This window comes from Macaca nemestrina, chromosome 3 (genome assembly GCF_043159975.1).
Source record: "Macaca nemestrina isolate mMacNem1 chromosome 3, mMacNem.hap1, whole genome shotgun sequence".
Taxonomy (NCBI): Eukaryota; Metazoa; Chordata; class Mammalia; order Primates; family Cercopithecidae; genus Macaca; species Macaca nemestrina.
Genome location: NC_092127.1, coordinates 155,452,891 through 155,474,758, shown reverse-complemented (window position 1 = coordinate 155,474,758; position 21,868 = coordinate 155,452,891). Strand labels below are relative to the sequence as shown.

At 41.8% G+C, this 21,868-nt stretch overlaps 1 protein-coding gene across 1 annotated transcript; it reads left to right on the top strand.

Annotated features, from left to right (window-relative positions):
• Window positions 1-30: 30 nt before the first annotated feature.
• LOC105487708 (DDB1 and CUL4 associated factor 4 like 1) lies at window positions 31-21,802 on the top strand. The gene has a single exon (XM_071093668.1). The coding sequence runs from the start codon at window positions 15,366-15,368 to the stop codon at window positions 16,554-16,556; it is 1,191 nt and encodes a 396-aa protein (XP_070949769.1). The 5' UTR covers window positions 31-15,365; the 3' UTR covers window positions 16,557-21,802.
• The last annotated feature ends 66 nt before the right edge of the window (window positions 21,803-21,868 follow it).

Genomic DNA, 21,868 nt, shown 5'->3' with positions numbered 1-21,868 from the left:
AGGTATCCAGAGGAAGACAATGTTATCATAGATGACAGCTCCATGCATGTTACCGCCCCTGAAGAGCTTCCAGTGGAACACGGAGGTGGAAGACAGTGATATTGATGATCCTAACCCTGTGTAGGCCTAGGCTAATGGGGTGTGTTTGTAAAAGTTTAAAAAGTTAAAAAGAATTTAAAATAGAAAAAAGCTTATAGAATATGAGGATAAAAGGAAAGAAAATATTTTTGTACATTTGTACAATGTGCTTGTCTTTTAAGCTGAGTGTTATTACAAAAGAGTTTAAAAAGTTGGCCAGGTACAATGGCTCAGACCTGTAATCCCATCACTATGGGAGGCCAAGGCAGGGGGATTGCTTGAGCCCGGGATTTGGAAACCAGCCTGGGTAACATAGTGAAACCTCGTCTCTACAAAAATTAAACAAGCCAGGTGTTGTGGTGCACACCTGTAGCTTCAGCTATCTAGAAGGCTGAAGTGGGAGCATTGCTTGGGCCCAGGAATTGGTGGTTGCAGTGAACCATGATAGCATCACTGCACTTCATCCTGGGCAACGGAGAGACACTGTCTTCAGGGGGGGAAAAAGAAAAGTCAAAAAGTTTTTGAAGTAAAAACAGTTACAGTAACCTAAGGTTTATTATTGAAGAAAGAAAAGTTTAAAAATAAATTTAGTGTAGTCTAAGTGTATAGTATTTATAAAGCCTATAGTAGTATACAGATGTGTCCTAGGCCTTCACATTCACTCACTACTCACTCACCCAGAGCAACTTCCAGTCCTGCAAGCTCCATTCATAATAAGTGTCCTATACAGGTCTACCCTTTTTTAAAAAAAAAAAAAGTATTTTACACTCTTTTTACTGTACTTTTTCTGTATTTAGATACACAAATAACCATTGTGTTTCAATTGCCTATGGTCTTCAGTAGAGTCACATGCTGTACAGGTTTGTAATCGACTACACAATAAGCTCTAGCCTATTTGTATAGTAGTCTATACCATCTAGGTTTGTGTAAGTACACTATGATGTTTGCACAATGACTAAATCACCTAATGATGTATTTCTCAGAATGTAATCCTTCATTAAGCAATGCATGAGTATGTAACGTGACCAGTCTCTAGGGCTCTGAAGTATGATAGACTTGGTTGCCATTACTTTTTAGCCATGTGACCTGTTTTTCCTCTGTAAAATGGGAATACCAATACCCCATACTTTGTGAAATGGTAAAATGAGCTGAAACATACAGAGTGTTTAGCATAGTGTTTCACATAATGCTCAGTAATTTTGGCTGTCATCGTCATCATCAATGGTATGGTTTGGCTGTGTCCCCACCCAAATCTCATCTTGAATTGTAGTTCCCATAATCCCCATTTGCCATGGAAGTGACCTGGTGGGAAGTAATTGATAAGGGTGGTTACCCTCATTCTGCTGTTCTTGTGTTAGTGAGTGAGTTACCCAGTCTGGGGCAGTTCTTTATAGCAGTGGGAGAACAGATTAATACAGTAAATTAGTACCAAGTACTAGGGTACTGCTGTAAAGACACCCAAAAATATGGAAGCAACTTTGGGACTGGGTAACAAGTAGAGGTTGAAACAGTTTGGAGAGCTCAGAAGTCAGGAAGATGCTGGAAAGTTTGGAACTTCCTAGAGCATTTTGGCATTGACCAAAATGCTAATAGTAATACAGACAATGAAGTCCAGGCTGAGGTGGTCTCAGATGGAGATGAGGAACTTACTGGGAACTGGAATAAAAGTGACTCTTGTATGTTTTAGCAAAGAGATTGGTGGCACTTTGCCCCTGCCCTAGAGATCTATGGAACTTTGAACCTGAGAGAGATGATTTAGGGTATCCAGCGGAAGAAATTATTAAGCAGCAAAGTGTTTAAGATGTGACTGGGGTGCTGTTAAAAACATTGAGTTTTATATATTCACAGAGATATGGTTTGAAATTGGAACTTAAGTTTAAAAGCAGAGAAGCAGAGCATAAAAGTTTGGAAAATTTGCAGCCTGATGATGTGATAGAAAAGAACCCATTTTCTGAGGAGAAATTCAAGCTGGCTGCAGAAATTTGCATAAAGAGGAGCCAAAGGTTAATTGCTAAAACAATGGGGAAAATGTCTCCAGGGCATGTCAGAGGTCTTCTGACAGTCCCTCCCATCACAGGCCCAGAGGCCTAGGAGTTAAAAATGGTTTCATGGGCTGGGCCCAGGATCTCGTTGCTTTGTGCAGTCTTGGGACTTGGTGCTCTGTGTGCCAGCTGTGGCTAAAAGGGGCCTAGGTACAGCTCAGGCCATGGCCTCAGAGTGTGCAGGCCACAAGTCTTGGCAGCTTCCATGTGGTGTTGAGTCTGTGGGTGCGCAGAAGAATTGAGATTTGGGAACCTCCACCTAGATTTCAGAGGATGTATGGAAATGCCTGGATGTCCAGGCAGAAGTTTGCTGCAGGGGTGGAACCCTCATGCACAACCTCTGCAAGGGCAGTGTGGAAGGAAAATGTGTGGTTGGTGCCCCCACACAGAGTACCCACTGGGACACTGCCTCATGTTGCTCTGAGAAGAAGGCCACTGTCCTCCAGACCCCAGAGTGGTAGATCCATCAACAGCTTGCACTGTGCTCCTGGAAAAGCCACAGACACTCAACACCAGCTCATGAAAGCAGCCAGGAGGGGGCTGTACCCTGCAAAGCCACAGGGGCAGAGCTGCCCAAGGCTGTGGGAGCCCACTTCTTGCATCAGCATGACCCAAATGTGAGGCATGAAGTCAAAGGAGATCATTTTGGAACTTTAAGGTTTAATGACTGCCCTACTGGATTTCAGACTTGCATGGGGCCTGTAGTCCCTTTGTTTTAACCAATTTCTCCCATTTGGAATGGGTGTATTTACCCAGTGCCTGTACCTCCATTGTATCTAGGATATAACTAACTTGCTTTTGATTTTAGAGGCTCGTAGGTGGAAGGGACTTGCCTTGTCTCAGATGAGACTTAGGACTTGGTCTTTTGAATTAATGCTGGAATGAGTTAAGACTTTGGGGGACTGTTGGGAAGACATGATTGTGTTTTGAAATGTGAAGACATGAAATTTGGGAGGGGCCACGGTTGGAATGATATGGTTTGGCTGTTTCCCCACCCAAATCTCATCTTGAATTGTAGCTCCCATAATCCCATGTATCATGGAGGGATCTGGTAGAAGGTAATTGACCTCCATGCTGTTCTCACGAGATTTGATGGTTTTATAAGGGGCTTTCCTCCCCTTCACTCTGCACTTCTCCTTGCTGCCTCAATGTGAAGAAGGGTGTATTTGCTTCCCCTTCTGACATGATTGTAAGTTTCCTGAGACCTCCACAGCCATGCTGAACTGTGAGTCAATTAAACCTCTTTTCTTTATAAATTATCAGTCTTGGGTATGTCCTTATTAGTAACATGAGAAAGGACTAATAGAATCTATGATTAGAATAATTCTGTGAATTGCTTTATTGAATAAATTGAGTAGTTAACATACTTTCCCACATATTTATATTCCAAAGGGTTAGAAAATAACTATTCTTCAGATACTTTCTGGTAATTGATATTTGTAATGATGACCACCCCCCATCTTATTCCATCCCAGATGGTCTAAAATTTTGAAATGTCAAAATTTAAATTTTGGAGATACATGATATTGTGATATAATAGTAACAGGAATGAATAAAGATCAGATACCAGACGTCAGTATTAATTACATACAGCTCTGTGACCTTGGGTAACAAATTTAACCACTCTGAACATCTGCTTCCTCTTGTGAAACTGGGAGAGTAATATTGAATCAAAATAATTTTGTGTGGTGTAAGGTTCTCTCCCCTGCCGCTCCCATTTTCTAGAATGTTAAATCTCTCAAGGCTATCTTAATAGAAGGGTGTGTTTTTGGCCAGGAACACTCTCTCACAACTATAATCCCAGCACTTTGGGAGTCTGAGGTGGGAGAAGTGCTTGAGTCCAGGAGTTTGAGACCTGTCTGAGCAACATAGCAAGACCCTGTTCTCCACAAAAATAAAATAAATAATTAGTCGGGCATGGTGGCATGTGCCTATAGTCCCAGCTACTGGGGGAGGCTGAAGTGGGAAGATTGCTTGAGCCTGGGAGGTCAAGGCTGCACTGAGCTGTGATTGCACCACTGCACTCAGCTTGGTTGACAGAGTGAGACCCTGTCTCAATTTAAAAATATAAATAAATAAAGGATGGGTTTTTAATATTGCCTAAGGTAGTAAAGCAGAAAAAGCATCAGTGTGATGAGGAAAAATATATCTAATTGCATCAGATATTTACATGGGGGGCAGACCCCCATGAGAACTTTTCCCCTCTGCCTCATGCACACTCATGTTCTGAAACCTGACTGCTATGAACAGCAGAACCAGTTTGAGTAGAGAAATATTGACAACATCCTTTGGAGACAAGACTCAAGAAGAGCTGGAGCAGGGACTTCAAAGAAGGAGTGAGTACTGTATATCAAAAGAATTAAGAGACTGTGTGTGTGTGTGTGTGTGTGTGTGTGTGTGTGTGTGTGTGTGTGAGAGAGAGAGAGAGAGAGAGAGAGAGAATTAGCACTGTCCAATAGAAATATAAAGCAAGGTACTAATGTGAGCCATATATGTAATTTTAAATTTTCTATTAGCCACATTAAAACGGTAAAAGGGTGAAGTTAATTTTTATAATATATTTTATTAAACACAATATATCAACAATATTGTTTCAGCAGTAATTAACATAAAAGTTAACATTTCACATTTTTTCATACTAAGTCTTTGAAATCTGGTATGGTATTCTTATAGCATATCATATTAGACTATATATCAAATATTTATGTACATATTCCATAGGTACATATGGCTAGTGGCTAATATACTGGACAGTACAAGTATTGAGGGTATGAAGGGGATTGTTGGAGATTCTCTGGTAACCATAGTGTCACTTCACATTGCTCCCCCAGAGTCTAGGACAAACACCCTGTGGCTGTGAATGGAACTTAGGGATAAGTTGAAGAGATCAAAACAGTGATTCTAGGCTCATTGGCTTGTGGATTTGTGGACCTTGTATGGTTTTGATCATATGGCCTGAGGATGAAATTGTGAATGAACATTCTTGGAATTTTGTGTGTATATGTAATTGGTCAATATCAAGACCACCTTTTCCTTCTATAATGTGGTGTATTAGTCATCATGGGCTGCCATAACAAAATGCCACAGACTGGATGGTTTAACAACTGAAATGTATTTTCCCAGAGTTCTGGAACCTAGGAAGTCCAACTTCAAGGTGCCAGCAAGATGGGTTTCATTCTGAGGCCTCTTCCCTTGGTTTGTTGGGAGTTACCATCTCACCATGTGCTCACATGGCCTTACCTCAGTGTGTGTGTATGCAGAGATAAATATGTCTTCCTCTTAAAAGGCCACTAGTCCTATTGGATTAGGGTGCCTAATATGGGTATGCATCCCCACCCACATCTCATTTTGAGCTCCCATAATTCCCACGTGTTATGGGGGGAACCTGGTGGGAGATATTTGAATCATAGGGGCGGCTCTTTCCTGTGCTGGTCTTGTGATAGCGAATAAGTCTCACTAGAGCTGACGGTTTTAAAGAATGGGAGCTTGCCTGTACAAGCTCTCTCTTTGCCTGCTGCCATCGGGCATGACTTGCTCCTCCTCGCCTTTTGCCATGAGTGAAGCCTCCCCAGCCGTGTGTAACTGTGAGTCTGTTAAACCCTTTTTCCTGTATAAATTATCCACTCTCAAGTATGTCTTTATCAGCTGCATGAAAACAGACTAATACGGTAAATTGGTACCAGTAGAGTGGGGTGTTGCTGAAAATATACCCAAAAATGTGGAAGAGACTTTGGAACTGGGTAACAGGCAGATGTTGGAACAGTTTGGAGGGCTCAGAAGACAGGAAAATGTGGGAAAGTTTGGAATTCAGTGGCTTGGACCAAAATGCTGTTAATGCTATGGACAATGAAATCCAGGCTGAGGTAGTCTCAGGTGGAGATGAGGAACTTGTTGGGAACTGGAGCAAAGGGGATTCTTGTTATGTTTTAGCAAAGAGACTGGCAGCATTTTGCCCCTGCCCTAGAGATTTGTGGAACTTTGAACTTGAGAGACATGATTTAGGGTATCTTGTGGAAGAAATTTCTAAGCACCAAAGCATTCAAGAGGTGAGTTGGGTGCTGTTAAAGGCTTTCTGTTTCAAAAGGAAAACAGAGCATAAAACTTTGGAAAAATTGCAGCCTGACAATGCAATAGAAAAGAAAATCTCATTTTCTGAGGAGAAATTCAAGCTGGCTGCAGAAATTTGCATAAATAATGAGGAACCGAATGTTAATCACCAAGACAATGGGGAAAATGTCTCCAGGGCATGTCAGAGACCTTTGTGGTAGCCCCTCCCATCACAGGCCTAGCAGGAAAAAGTGGTTTTGTGGGCCAGGCCCAGGGTCCTCCTGCTGTGTGTAGCCTGGGGACGTGGTGCCCTGTGTCCCGACTGCTCCAGCCATGGCTGAGCCAACACAGATCTTGGACCTTGGCTTCAGATGGTGCAAGCCCAAAGCTTTGGCAGCATCCACGTTGTATTCAGCCTGCGAGTGCAGAGAAGTCAGGAATGGGGGTTTGGGAACCTCTCCCTAGATTTCAGAAGATGTGTGGAAACACCTGGATGCCCAGGCAGAAGTGTGCTGCGGGGGTGGACCCCTCATACGGAACCTCTGCTAGGGCAGTGTGGAAGGGAAATATGGGGTTGGAGCCCACACAGAGTCCCTAATGGGGCACTGCCTAGTGGAGCTGTGAGAAGCGGGCCACCATCTTCCAGACCCCAGAATAGTAGGTCCACCGACAGCTTGCACCCTGCACCTGGAAAAGCTGCAGACATTTAACAACAGCCCGTGAAAGCAGCCAGGAAGGAGGCTATAACCTGCAAAGCTACAGGGGCAGAGCTGCCCAAAACCGTGGGAAACCACCTGTTGCATCATTGTGACCCGTGTGCAAGGTATGAAGTTAAAGGAGATCATTTTGGAACTTTACGATTTGACTGCCCTGCTGGATTTTGGATTTGTGTGGGGCCTGTAGCCCCTTTGTTTTGGCTAATTTCCCCATTTGGAACAGCTGTATTTACCCGATGCCTGTACCCCCATTGTATCTAGGAAGTAACTAACTTGGTTTTGGTTTTACAGGCTCATAGACAGAAGGGACTTGCCTTGTCTCAGATGAGATGTTGGACTGTGGACTTTTGAGTTAATGGTGTAATGAGTTAAGACTTTGGGGATACTGCTGGAAAGGCATGATTCGTTCTGAAGTGTGAAGACATGAGATTTGGGAGGGACCCGGGCAGAATGACATGGTTTGGCTCAGTGTCCCCACCCAAATCTAATCTTGTAGCTCCTGTAATTCCCATGTGTTGTGGGAGGAACCCAGTGGGAGATATGTGAATCATGGGGGCGGCTCTTTCCTGTGCTGTTCTTGTGATAAGTCTCACAAGATCTGATGGTTTTGAAAAACGGGAGTTTCCCTGCACAGGCACTCTCTTTGCGTGACTTGCTACTACTTGCCTTTTGCAATGATACTGAGGCCTCCCCAGCCACATGGAACTGTAAGTCCGTTAAACTCATTTATCTATATAAGTTACCCAGTCTTGGGTACGTGTTTATCAACAGCATGAAAATGGACTAGGCCGGACGTGGTGGCTCACACCTGTAATCCCAGCACTTTGGGAGGCTGAGGCAGGTGGATCACGAGGTCAGGAGATCGAGACCATCCTGGCTAACACGGTGAAACCCTGTCTCTACTAAAAATACAAAAAATTAGCCAGGCATGGTGGCGGGCACTTGTAGTCCCAGCTACTTGGGAGGCTGAGGCAGGAGAATGGCATGAACCCTAGAGGTGGAGCTTGCAGTGAGCCAAGATCACGCCACTGCACTCCAGTCTGGGAGACACAGCGAGACTCTGTCTCAAAAAAAAAAAAAAAAGAAAGAAAATGGACTAATACAGTGCCATTATGACTTCATTTAAACTTAATTACCTCCTAAAAGCCCTGTCTCCAAATAGAGACATACTAGAGGTTAAGGCTTCAAAATAGGAATTTGTGGGGGCCTACTTAGTCCATAGTATATGGGCTTAGTGTTCAAGAAACTTATGTAGAAAGTATTTTATAACTAAGAAAGTGAAACTTAGGTGATGGTGGAATCCTACTTCAGAGTATAGTTGTAATGTAGCACTTTGTGAGTTACAGAATCTGGCTGCGTTCAAGGACGGATGTTGAAGTGCTTTGTAAACTCTAGTGCTATTTAAAATGATTGGTGATATTACTAGATTACTATGTCTTGCACATAGTGCTGAAAATAAATACTTTAAAAAGTGAGTTTGGCATGGTAATGATGATATATTTTATTACATGCATCAGATAGTGTTGATTCTAAAGCTCTATATCAATATATCAATGTTGGGGGTTTATAGAACCACTAATAATGTTTTAGTACATATTTCTGGCTTTTGATTCTTAGAAACCACATTAAATCATATATGCTAATTCTAGTTATCAGGTGCATTAGGTCATTAGAATGTCCCCCAAACAATCCATGAACAAATTGTGTCAGTTATACCTTCAAAATATATTCAGAAATACCCAGGCACCGTGGTGCACACATGTAATCCCAGTTACTTAGGAGGCTAAGGAAAGAGGACTGCTGGAACCCAGGAGTTCAAGACCAGGTTGGGCAACGTGGTGAGACCCCATCTCAAAAAAACAAAACCAAAAAACAAACAAAAAAACTAACATATATCCACAATCAGATTCTCTCTTCACCCAGCTCAATTATCACTGTGAACTAAACAACCTCCATGTCTTACCTTGATTATTCCAGTAGCTTCCTCACTTTTCTCTTCTGCTTTTGCCTGCCTCTCCCCAATTTGTTCTTGATACAGCAACCACAATAATTCTGTTAAATCATACACCAGAATATGTCTCCTTTGCACAAAACCCTTCTGTGGCTTCTACTCTTAGAGCTCTTGCAGTGACTGACAAACACCTTTTGATGACACTTCTTGTTCCTCATCTCCTACTACTTATTCCCTCATTTGCTGTGTTCCAGCCAGACTGGCTTTTTGCTCTTTTTTGAATTTGCCAAGTACAAAAGTACTCCTTCTACCTAGAATGTTGTCCTAGATATCAATTTGACTCATTCCTTTACCTCCTTCAGATCTTTATTCAAATGTCACCTTGGTGAGTCCTCTCCTCACCTCCCTATTTAAATATACTACACCCACTTCCACAATGACATTTCTTTTTTCTTGCTTAATTTTTCTCTGTAGTACTTACTGCCTTATAATGCCTATCATAATGCACATAGCATTATCACACATTTGTTTATTTTGGTTCTCATTTGTGTCCCCACCAGATGTAAGCTTCATTAGGACAAGAATCATTTTCTGTTTTGTTCATTGCTAAAAACCAGTTCCTGGAACATAGTAGGCACTCAATAAATACACATTGAATGCTTGAAACAAAACTTACCCTAGTTAAACAGAAGAGGAATTTTATAAAAAGGATATTAGCTATTTAAAAGTCTGGAGGGAATAGAGAATCAAGTTTGGAACCTATCTAACCAGGAAAAATGCAGTTTCCATTGGGAACAGTCACCACTATTACTGGGACACTCCCCTGGACTTGTGTCCTTACCACCTCCACTGGTTATATTTTGCCTTACGCCTCTTCCCTTGCAGAAAATATGTCCCATGAGATGCCTTACTTTTCCCATTATTTTATTTCATACTGTAGCCTCTCATAGATGTTCTGATGGTTGGTTGGTGGTTTGTCACATGTGTGGGCCCTTGCTCCAAAGGAGCCCAGGAGAGCAAGCCTTCTACTTTGGGGAGGTAGGCTCACAAGGTAGGACATTCCCCAGATATTGGAATTATGTTCAAAATGTGCTGTGCAGTCATAAAATATAAATGTTCTTCACTGGCACTGAGTGCTATCATTAAAAAAAAAAAAAAATCTAGCTCAGGAGACCTGAAGTTATTTTAAAACTTTATGTGCAATCCAGAATCCATTTCCCATAGCAATTGTTAAATATGTCTGCTTTCAAATTTCTTATTCTTCATTCCTGACCTTGTTTCTAAGCTTAACCAATCACATATTTTCTCATTTGACATTCCAGTAATTAATAGCTGAAACCCACTGCCTGGAGAATGGTTTCCATTATGAAGTGGTACTCCTTGGCTGGAGAGTGGGATGAACAGACAACAGAATGCTTTATTTATGGAAAAGGAATAAGAGTGTGAGTCCATTATCAGAAAACACAGCAAGCGTGTAAAATATTGGGCTGCCATGTTAGAGCTCACCTCTTACCATAAAAATCTCTATACTCAGCAGCTGGGTCAGTGGGAAGCCTGCTGCCTAGTTCGAATGGTATATTGAATTATATGACCAGTCTTGGCATCAGTTTACCATTTTTTTAAAAAACTTTTTTCTTCCTTTCTCTTAGTTCCTTTTTTTTTCTTGCAAGTAGAAAGCAGGAATGACCACTCGATTATTAGATATTCAAGTTTAGAATTCAGTGTCATTACTGCACAATTCATTTGCTGAAATAACAAGTAGCAGGTGCTATAGTGCAAGTTAATGAATAATTCTTATTTGTACTCTGGCCTTTCATTGCAATTCATTTGTTACAGATGTGGGTTTAGTAATTATTATTCTCACACTTTCTAAAATGTTTTTAGCTTTTTAAAAAGCATTTTGCTCCTTATTTTTTATTTCCTTCTGTTTGTTTCGTTCTATTTATTATTCTCCCATTTATCCCAATCGTTTGGGAAGTCTCATGGCTCTTTATGGTTCGCTTCTGAAGAGGAATATGAAATACTTCAATTGATTTGTTCCTTATTGCAAATAAGCCAAAGCCATGGCTTGTTTACCATTACCAGGTTTGTTTACCATTTCACAGGCACACTTGAGGCCTCAGCTTTCAAGGGCATGTTTTCAGCCTGTTACAAACCATGCTTGGCCTTCTTTCTCTAAAGTCTGCTCCTTCCTAACCAGGAAACAGGGCAGGAGTGGAATTTTCTTCCCATTCCAGTTTCCCTTTAGCTGCTTGTGTCCAGAAGTTGATATGGCATAGCTAAAATTAATACCTGAATTGACCCAATTCACCTTCTGTTTTGGAAACAAACAAAAAAAAATTGGCTAAAAAGTAAAGGCCTGGGTATTTTTAGAAAGAGCAATAATTAGTGTAAAATGTCACAGAAATATAATATGTTTAGATTAATGTCAGGCAAAAGTTATTTCCAGCAAGCTTCTCAAAGACAAGAAAAGGAATGTTGGAGATACTGGGAAAAATTATAGTGAAATTGGTAAGAACAAATAAGCTGCAGTGAAGCCTATCTGAAGCATTTGGAAGAAGACTTTGCAAGAGGCTCAGAATAGAATAGAGTAAGAATCTATCTCTGTTTGTCTTTTTACCTCCCTATCCCTCTTGTATAGATATTGGAGTAAAAAGATGAGGAATGTTGCCCCTTGTTCTTCTCTCTGTGACTCACAACAGTGATGCTAAAGTGAGGAAGTGGCTTCAGACATGAACAGAGGTGGGGGATGGGAAAAATGATCAGTATTAAGAGGCATGTGGCATGCGTGAAGATTTAGGAAATTAAAACGTACACACACACATGGTGGAAGCTGGTAAGCCTTGCCTTTTATATACAGTTCTGAATTTTAACTCTGAGAGAAGCAAGGTTTCTCAATAGTGGCACTATTGATGTTTTTTGGGGTATAATTCTTTGTCGTGAGAGGCCGCCCTGTGTGTTGTAGGATGTTTAGCAGCATCTCCAGCCTCAACCCACTCGATGCCAGTAGTATCCAGTTGTGACAGCTAAAAATGTCTCCAGATATTGCCAACAGTTGTCCCAGGATGAGAACCACTGCTGCAAAGGTCACATGATGTGGTTGGGCAGGATGAGTATGGGACCTGGGGGGCAGAGTTGTGAGAGTTGTGGGGAACGTTTCCAATTTCTCCTGTGGAGAAATGGGAAGGTGGATGAAGGAAATGGAATGGCATGGTGGGAATGGAGTATGTAAATTCCTTAAAGAGAAGGAAAGAATCCTAAAGGCTGAAATAATTTTTTAAGACAGTAGATAAAAAGTCATGTAACATTTAAGGAGAAAGACTTAATTTTTCTAGAAGGTTGATTTATATGTTTATTGAGAAGGCAGGAAAGTTAGTTGATCAGAAAAAGAAGGGGAAGGTGGGGATGGTAAATGAGTAAAAAAATATATATATATATATATAGTTAAATAATGAATAGGACTGGCCAGGCACGGTGGCTCACCCCTATAATCCAAGCACTTTGGGAGGCCGAGGCAGGTGGATCACAAGGTCAGAAGTTTGAGACCAGTTTGGCCAATATGGTGAAACCCTGTGTCTATTAAAAATACAAAAATTAGCTGGGCGTGGTAGTGGGAGCCTATAGTCCCAGCTATTCGGGAGGCTGAGGCAGGAGAATCGCTTGAACCCAGGAAGCAGAGGTTGCAGTGAGCCGAGATCACACCACTGCACTCCAGCCTGAGCAACAGAGCAAGACTCAAACAAAACAAAACAAAAAAGACGAATAGGACCTACTATTTGATAGCACAACCGGGTGATTATAGTCAATAGTAATTTAATTGTATATTTTAAAATAAAGAGTGCAATTGGATTGTTTGTAACTCAAAGGATAAATGGTTAAGGGGATGGATACCCCATTTACCCTGATGTGCTTATTTCACATTACATGCCTGTATCAAAACATCTCATGTACCCCATACATACTCCTACTATGTATCCACATACATTAAAAATTGAAAAAAAGAAGTGGAAATAGATTGAAAGCTCCCTCTGTAGAGCAGAAGTTGGACAGATTTTGCAGAAATAACCTTAACCCCTTATTCCTCTCAGTGAAGAGGCCTATGAAATAAAGGAGAATTAAACATTATGTAGTTCTTATAATTTTCATTCCTTCATTCACTTACCTATATCCTAAGTCCCATGTACTATATTATACACTAGACAGTAAGGATAGAAAAATGGATAAGAAACAATCCCTGTCTAAAAATGTCCATAGTATACTAGGATAGACAAAGACGTGTAATCAGTATGATTGAGAATCTCACCTCAAGAGGCATAAGTATGAAAGTCATCATTTCTACACTTGGTATTTTGTCAGATTTCATTGCTTCTAAGTATCAGCCTCCTTAGTTATTAAAACTTTCATTCTAGGTATTGAGATTAGGTCCTACTCATTTAAAATATTAGTCTCATATTTATTTCAAAAACTTCTTCCGTGCCTTCCAGAGCAGACTAGACCTGTAGTTCCAATTCTCTTTACACGCAACCCTCTTTTCCATGTGTCTGCTCTTCCAATGGTGGGATCAGGAAGCTTAAGAAGGAAAACTGGCAATGCCTTAAATGTCTGACTGCCGCCACGTTGCTATGTGCTTTCTGTAGGTCATTGTTAGTGAGAATGCATGGGGTTCCTAACAGCTCCACTGATTAACTCAATATCAAGCAGTCCTCTATGCTTTGATAGCCCTTTGCAAGACTTCCTGCATCTGTCAGCTGATTCCCATTTGGCAGTGGTGAAACACATTCTTCTGATACATAGAAATCCCTTGTCTCATGTTATTCCATGGCAAGTGTGTTGGCCTCAATCTCATGTGCTCTCTGAGATCCCAGCTCTGTGGCCTGTAGATTCCGACAGGATCCATAGTCCAGATATCACCGGATTTCTCTGTAGTCCCTACCAACTCTCCCCAGTCCTCCAAAATTCCTGGAAATTCATAGCCTAGGGACAGTCAGCAAGCTTTGTGGCAGAGGAAACATCCAGATGGGGACTGGAGCTATCAGTCTCCTCTTGGAAGTCCCCAAAACTTTACTAGTATCATGTAATAGGTACAAATGTCCTGAACAGAACACGAAAGATACCATTAATGAAACAAATTGACAGTTTGGACAAATCCATAATTTATTTACTTATTTTTCTTTCTTTTTGAGACAGGGTCTTATTCTGTCTCCTGGCTTCGCTGGAGTGCAGTGGGGTGATCACTGCAGCCTCAACCTTCTGGGCTCAGGTGATTTTCCCTCCCGTCTCCTGAGTAGCTGGGTCTACAGGTGTGCACCATGCCCCGCTAATTTTTGTATAATTATTTATTTATTTTTTGAGATAGAGTCTCGCTCTGTTGCCCAGGCTGGAATGCAGTGGCACAATCTCGGCTCACTGCAAGCTCCGCCTCCCGGGTTCACGCCATTCTCCTGCCTCAGCCTCCCGAGTAGCTGGGACTACAGGCACCCGCCACCAGTCCCCCCTAATTTTTTGTATTTTTAGTGGAGATGGGATTTCACCGTGTTAGCCAGGATGGTCTTGATCTCCTGACCTCGTGATCCACCTGCCTCGGCCTCCCAAAGTGCTGAGATTACAGGCGTGAGCCACTGCGCCCGGTCTAATTTTTGTACTTTTTCAGAGACAAAGTTTCACCACGCCGCCCCCTCTGGTCTCTAACTGTATTTTAAAAATACAGGCGGCCGGGCGCGGTGGCTCAGCCTGTAATCCCAGCACTTTAGGAGGCTGAGGCGGGCGGATCACGAGGTCAGGAGATTGAGACCATCCTACCTACATGGTGAAACCCTGTCTCTACTAAAAATACACACACATTAACCAGGCATGGTGGCGGGCACCTGTAGTCCCAGCCACTTGGGAGGCTGAGGCAGGAGAATGGCGTGAAACGCGAGAGGCGGAACTTGCAGTGAGCCGAGATCGCGCCACTGTACTCCAGCCTGGGTGACACAGCGAGACTCCATCTCAAAATAAAAAATAAAAAATAAAGAAATACAGGCAAGGCGCGGTGGGCTCATGCTTGTAATTCCAGCACTTTGGGAGGCTGAGGCGGACAGGCTGCTCGAGCTCGAGTTCCAGACCAGCATCAGCAACGCAGGGAGACCCCATCTTTACAAAAAAATTAGCCGGGCATGGTGTCTCGAGCCCATAGTCCCAGCTAGGTAGGGCAGAAGTAGGAGAATCACTTGAACCCAGGAGTTCCAGGCTGCAGTGAGTCGTGGTCGGGCCACTGGACTCCAGCCTGGGTGAAAGAGCAAGACCCTGTCTCAAAAAGAGAAAGGAAAAAATTTAACATCAAGAACTTTCGTCAAGACGCCACTGAGAGAATACGACAACCCACAGAGTAGGAAAAGAGACTTGTAATACACATCTGCAACAAAGGACTTGCTCCCAGAATACAGAGATAAAAATTAGCAACACTTCCGTTCGCGCCCGGACGGAACTTCCTGTCACGGAAAAGAACATCCTGAAGAATTTCCTGTCACGAGCAACAGTCCGCAGGAGGAAATGGAGGCGGAAAGGCTGCGACTCCTCGAGGAGGAGGCCAAGCAGAAAAAGGTAGCCAGAATGGGATTTAATGCATCTTCTATGCTCCGAAAAAGCCAGCTAGGTTTCCTCAACGTCACCAGTTACTCCCGTTTAGCCAACGAGCTGCGTGTGAGCTGCATGGAGAGAAAAAAAGTCCAGATTCGGAGCTTGGATCCCTCCTCTTTGGCGACCGACCGATTTAACTTCATTCTGGCGAGTACCAACAGCGACCAGCTCTTCGTAGTGAACCAGGTCGAAGTCGAAGGCTCCAAGTACGGCATTATCAGCCTGCGAACTCTGAAGATCCCTTCATTCCACGTGTACGTGCTCAGAAACCTCTACGTCCCCAACCGGAAGGTGAAGTCCCTGTGCTGGGCCTCGCTGAACCAGTTGGACTCTCACATTCTGCTGTGCTTCGAGGGAATTACAGATGCTCCAAGCTGTGCGGTGCTGCTCCCAGCGTCGCGATTCTTAAGTGTTCACACAAGAGTAAACCAGCCTGGCATGCTCTGCAGTTTCCAGATCCCTGAGGCCTGGTCCTGTGCCTGGTCCCTCAACACCCGGGCATATCACTGCTTTAGTGCAGGCTTGTCTCAGCAGGTCCTGTTGACCAACGTGGCGACGGGACACCAGCAGTCGTTTGGTGCCAGCAGTGATGTCTTGGCCCAGCAATTTGCTAGTACGGCTCCTTTGCTGTTTAATGGCTGTCGCTCCGGGGAGATCTTTGCCATTGATCTGCGCTGTAGAAATCGAGGCAAGGGGTGGAGGGCCACTCGCCTGTTCCATGACTCTGCAGTGACCTCTGTGCAAATCCTCCAAGAAGAGCAATGCCTGATGGCGTCAGACATGACTGGAAAGATCAAGCTGTGGGATCTGAGGGCCACTAAATGTTTAAGGCAGTACGAAGGTCACGTGAATGAGTCCGCCTATTTGCCCCTGCATGTGCACGAGGAAGAGGGAATCGTGGTGGCAGTGGGCCAGGACTGCTACACGAGAATCTGGAGCCTCCATGATGCCCACCTGCTCAGAACCATCCCTTCCCCGTATTCTGCCTCCGAGGACGACATTCCCAGCGTGGCCTTCGCTTCTCGGCTCGGGGGCATCCGGGGAGCAGCACCAGGGCTGCTCATGGCTGTCCGGCAGGACCTTTATTGTTTCCCCTTCAGCTAATTCCGCAGGTTGCAGCGCGGCCGAATGTGGATTTGACTTAAGGAAGTTAAGAGTATCTTACTACCGTTTCTGTGAGAGCAGTTTAAGAGACGTGATATACATAGATCCCATCTATCCGGCTGCCAGGGGTAAGGTGTTAAGAGTTTTATGTGGAGACTTTTCCGTAAAGTTATTTCAGTTAAACTGGACTTAACTTGAAAGTCCTTTTCATAAAAGATACCTATTTCCTCTTGTTGAATGCCTTAGAACAGTTAACCATCTCCCCCACCCTTTTTTTTTGTAAGACTTTTCTAAGGACTGAAGATTGGCAAAAACTAAAATAAATTAAAGCAGCTTCTTTCACTAGTAGCCCTTTAGAGAAGCATAATGATGGTACTAGTAAGACTGACTAGTCACACAGGGTCCCAGGCATCTGTGCTTGAGGAAGCCAGTGGGAGTGGAGACAAGGGGGAGGTAATTTCTCGGAGTCTCTACAGAAATATTTAAGGCTGCAGTTTGGAATCATTAAATTTCTCAAACTCAATAGCAGATCCCTTAAGATTCTCCTTTTATTATTAACCATAGGCATTGGAAGGAAAGAGGGATCTTCTTAAATACGAGAAGTTTTAAACAGTCTTTAATGTGCTTTTGTTGAAGTACCTTTCAGAATGTAAGGTGCAGCAGCTCCGGTTTCTATTATGGTGACTTGAAGTTCAGATTCAAGGAATTGGCTTTGACTTTTTGTAATCTAGGAGCAGCAGTTTGTGAGAGGTTTATTAAAAATGTTAAAGAGCCTGTTTTTCTACCAAGCAAGGAAGAAAAAAAAATGTAATAATGTTAGTTGCTACTTCTTAATAGCCGAAGCCTGGAAATTATCTGAATTTCCAAAATGCTAAAACTCGTGCTATAATCATACAATTGGATACTGCATAATAATAGAAAATAAGGCACACTTGCTATGTGAAACAGTATGGACCAATCTCAACATGGTGATTGAAATAAGGTAGAAATGAGTACAAACTGTATGGTTCAATTCTGAAGTTCAAAAGCAGTAAAAACTTGTCTATGGTGATTAACGGTAGAATAGTAGATACCTCTGTAGAAAGAAAGGATTTTTTTTTTTTCTTTTTAGGATGCTTGAGAAGTGACATGGGGAAGCTTTAGGAATGCTGAGTTTTCTTTATCTTGACACTTGATAAATACATAATTCATATAGCTATATGCTTCACATTTTTATAGTTTACTGTATATATGTTATTCTTAAATAAAAATAAGAAAGCAATTAGGACACTATTGTAGTTAGTCAGGCAAGGGACAGTGATGCCTTGGACCTGCATGTGAGAAGTAGAAATGATCAGAAATGATTGCATTGGAAGATCATTCGAAGGTAGTATTATTGGTAAGGCTTGCTGATGAGAGTAAACTAGAAAGTGAAAGAATAAAGGATGGCAGCAATTTTTTTTTTTTTTGGAGACGGAGTCTCGCTCTGTCGCCCAGGCTGGAGTGCAGTCGTGCGATCTCGGCTCACTGCAAGCTCTGAGGATGACAGTTTTTTTTGTTAACTTTAGAACTGGTAGATGATGATGTCGTTTACTAACCTAGGGAGGATAAGGAGAAAAAAACTTTAGGTGAAGGGAATGATGCTGAGTTTTAGACATCTACTAAACCTCCAATTGGAGATACAAAGTATTCTGTAGATCTGGGGTCATGTCACGGCTGGTATTACAAATTTGGTGACTTCAATACATAGAATTAAAGTAGATGGGATAGATGTGCTTTATATGACCTAGATGAGGTTAATAATGTAATTACATATTGATAGAAGATGAGTAGATCAATACAGAAGATATGGGGAGTGTGGTTAGGCACAGATTTTTGGAATCCTTTCAGTCAGTTTTTGATAACTAACTTGATATGTGACATGAGAAATTGTGTAAGCTTTACTTGTTTCTTCAGTGTAAAATGTTTTAGACAATAAAACTAAATGATAAAGTAGATACAGGGTTAAAGGATATATACGTTGTCCCTTTTACATTATAAGCATTCAAAATAAAACAAAAAAAATTAATGAAAAAAAGACATTGTAATCATTCAGTAAGAACTAGCTGCAGGTATATATATACACACACACATACATATGTCTGATAGTGATATGTCATTTCTTTGGCAATTGACAAAAAATGACTACATAACTTGATAAACTGTTTATCCTCATTTGCAAAGAAAACAAATGCAAAAAAACAAAAGAAAGAAATCAGTATGAAAAGCACAGACACCTAAAAGAAAGGTGGGCAATAGTCTTGAATAGGAGAAAAAGAGGAGATCCAAATGGCTAATATACATTTGAAAAGGCATCCAACTTCATTTATTGTCAAGGAAATGCAAATTAAAATCACAGTGCCACACCACTTTCACTATAATGGTTAAAATAAAATAGATCAGGTGGAGTGACACTGGGAGTTAAAAAAGAAGCAAATGTTGGTGCAGTTGTGAGCAAATAGAACTTTCATATACTATTGAGAGTGTATACTGGTACAAGCACTTGGAAAAGTTGGTAATTGCTAAAGCTAGGAGTTTGCATACTCTATGACCCAGTAATTTCAGTCCTAGGAATATATTCATCAGAAATGCATACCTGTGTCGACCATAATTTGTTAATAGCCCCAACTGGAAACTACCCAAATGTTCATTAATAGTAGAATGGATAAATTGTGGGATATTAACACAATGGAATCCTTTTTGCAGTAGTAAGAATGAACATAGCAGTATGGACAAATCCCACAAACATAATGTTGAAATAAAGATGCCAAACACCAAAGAGCACATACTGTACAATTAATGCACATAAAGTCCCTAAACAGACAAAATTAATCTATGTTCTTAGAAGCAGGATTAACGGTATACTTGCAGGGTAGGAGAGTAGTGACCAGAAGGGGATTCTAGGAAGCTAGCAATGCTGGTGTCATGCCAGACACCTGGTGACTCCAATAGGAATGGCACTGTGTCCGAGAGGCCAAAGAAGACGTGTAGACAACGAACAAGACTTGGGTTTATTGGGGGAACTTATATATAGGGATGGTCCAGTGGTAGTAGGCTGAATGGAAGAACCACTACTGTTTGTAAAAAGCATGCAGTTTATATAGCATTGTCATTTAGCACACTCCACCTAGCAACCTCCATTTAACCCAAAGCAAAGGACCTTGATCCCCTGTATTGCCTGTGTTGTAAGGGATGCGCTGGGGGTTCAGATGTCCTGCATAGATAAGGAGTGAAACTCAGGATTAGTCACTCCTGATTCCTTAATTTGGGATTCTGAGCACACACTCATTTTAGATCACAGGGTCATTGTCAGAGTATGGTTGTTTACTGCTGTCAGGTGCATCTGCTGTATAGTGGGGTACTGGCTACACAGTTTTTGTTCACTAGTGATAATTCTTACAGCTGTGCTTTTATGTGTTTTCTTCTGTGTATTATACTTCAATAAAAAGTTAAATTTTTAAAAACCTAGTAAGACTTTCTCTTGCTGCCTCCCCCTGTGGCTTTGGGGAAAGAATTGACTCTTCACAAATGCTACCCTCTCTAAAAGTATTACATCTCCATGCTCGGTCTCAGCTTAATTCCTCTCAAGGATAAAGGTTATCAAACAGTCAGTCTCTTGTTTCCAGGAGTATTTAATAACTCAATTATTCCAGCTGTAATCTGAATCTTGTTTACTACCCTCTGAGGAAAAGGTGTGTGTGCATGTGTGTATATGTAATTTTTTCTCCACCACACCAGGTAAATTGCAGGAGCTTTTATTGGAGAAGCTAAGAAGTGTTGAATAAGAGAGCTATGATCCAGGAATATAGTTATCATTGGAGAAATCATTCTCCTTTTCTTGGATGAAAGTGGCAAAGAGTGAACCTAAGTTTAATGGTAGTGGAATACTAAATGGCTATTTGACAAGATAATTGTGATTTTAAAAATCCCACAAGTAATTTCATAGGATAATGTCAGAGGGAAAACCTGTAAGAACAAGCCACTCCTTTCTTCTCTCCTCTACAGTGCTCACTCAGCCACGTAAATTGATTTGGAGTTAGAGGACCTGAGTCTGATTCCATCTTCTATGACATTCTTGCTAAGTGAACTGTGGAAAAACCTTTCACCTCTCTGAAAAATGGAGATGAGGATTAGCAACCTGGTCAGAAACCATATCAACTGCATGTTTCATTTCTTTTGCATTTTTGCGTTTACAGGCCAAATGTGTCTGTGCAGACCCTTATTGCTTCTGACTATTGTATAGGACAGAGGGGGTTTGACCAGATAATTCTTTTTACCCATGTATAAGCCACTTCTGTTTCGTTTTTTGTTTTGCTTTGTTTTGTTTTGTTTTGTTTTTTGTTTGGTACAGATGGGATCTCAGCGTGTTGCCCAGGCTGGTCTTAAACTTCTGGCCTCTTGCCTTGGCCTCCCAAAGTGCTGGCATTACTACAGGCATAAGCCACCAGCACCTGGCTATAAGCCATTTTCTTTCTTGCTTTTTTTTTTTTCGATACAGAGTCTCACTTTGTCGCCCACCTTGGAGTGCAGTGGTATAATCTCAGCTCACTGCAACCCCCGCCTTCTGGGTTCAAGTGATTCTTGTGCCTCAGCCTCTTGAGTAGCTGGGATTACAGGTGTGCGCCACTACGCTCAGTTGATTTTTGTATTTTTAGTAGAGAAAAAGTTTTGCCATGTTGGCCAGACTGGGCCAGTTTCTTATTGAAGTGTTCAGGTGGGCAAGCTCCCTCCTTCCCCACTCCTAGAGGCAAAGAAAAAAATCCCCAAAACGTGATGACAACAAATATGTGTGTGTTCAAAATTAAATTTGTGTTCTTGGTAAGCCTCATGATAGAGCCACTTACTTTATTTTTAATGGATTATCTAAATCAGTTTTCCAGATAACCAGCCAAGTTTATCTCAAGATCAGAATTATTTTCCCAAAGCTATAGACAGGATGAAACCAAGGAATAGTAGTCAGCTCAATTGCACAAGCAAATTTCTGAAAGATGCTGGAACTTCTTCAGAGTTAATGGAAAACCTTGCAGGAATCATGGTGTATGGTAATAATCAAATGACACTTCACTCCTCTCTTACTTCTATTTCTATCTGACTTAATAAAGTTCCCTGTATTTAGGCATCTATTTATATCATGAATCCTCATGAAACTCAGACAATTTTACACCACGTTGATCACATGAAATGATGCAAAAAATATCTGGGGAAATTCTCTTTTAACGTACATCCCAGGAAAAAAAAAAAAAATAGAAACACCACATTTTCATTCGAGTCTTTTGAGAAGACCTCACATTTTT

Excerpts from the sequence above, each read along its gene's own strand:
- LOC105487708 (XM_071093668.1), top strand. The coding sequence starts at position 15,366 with ATGGAGGCGGAAAGGCTGCGACTCCTCGAGGAGGAGGCCAAGCAGAAA.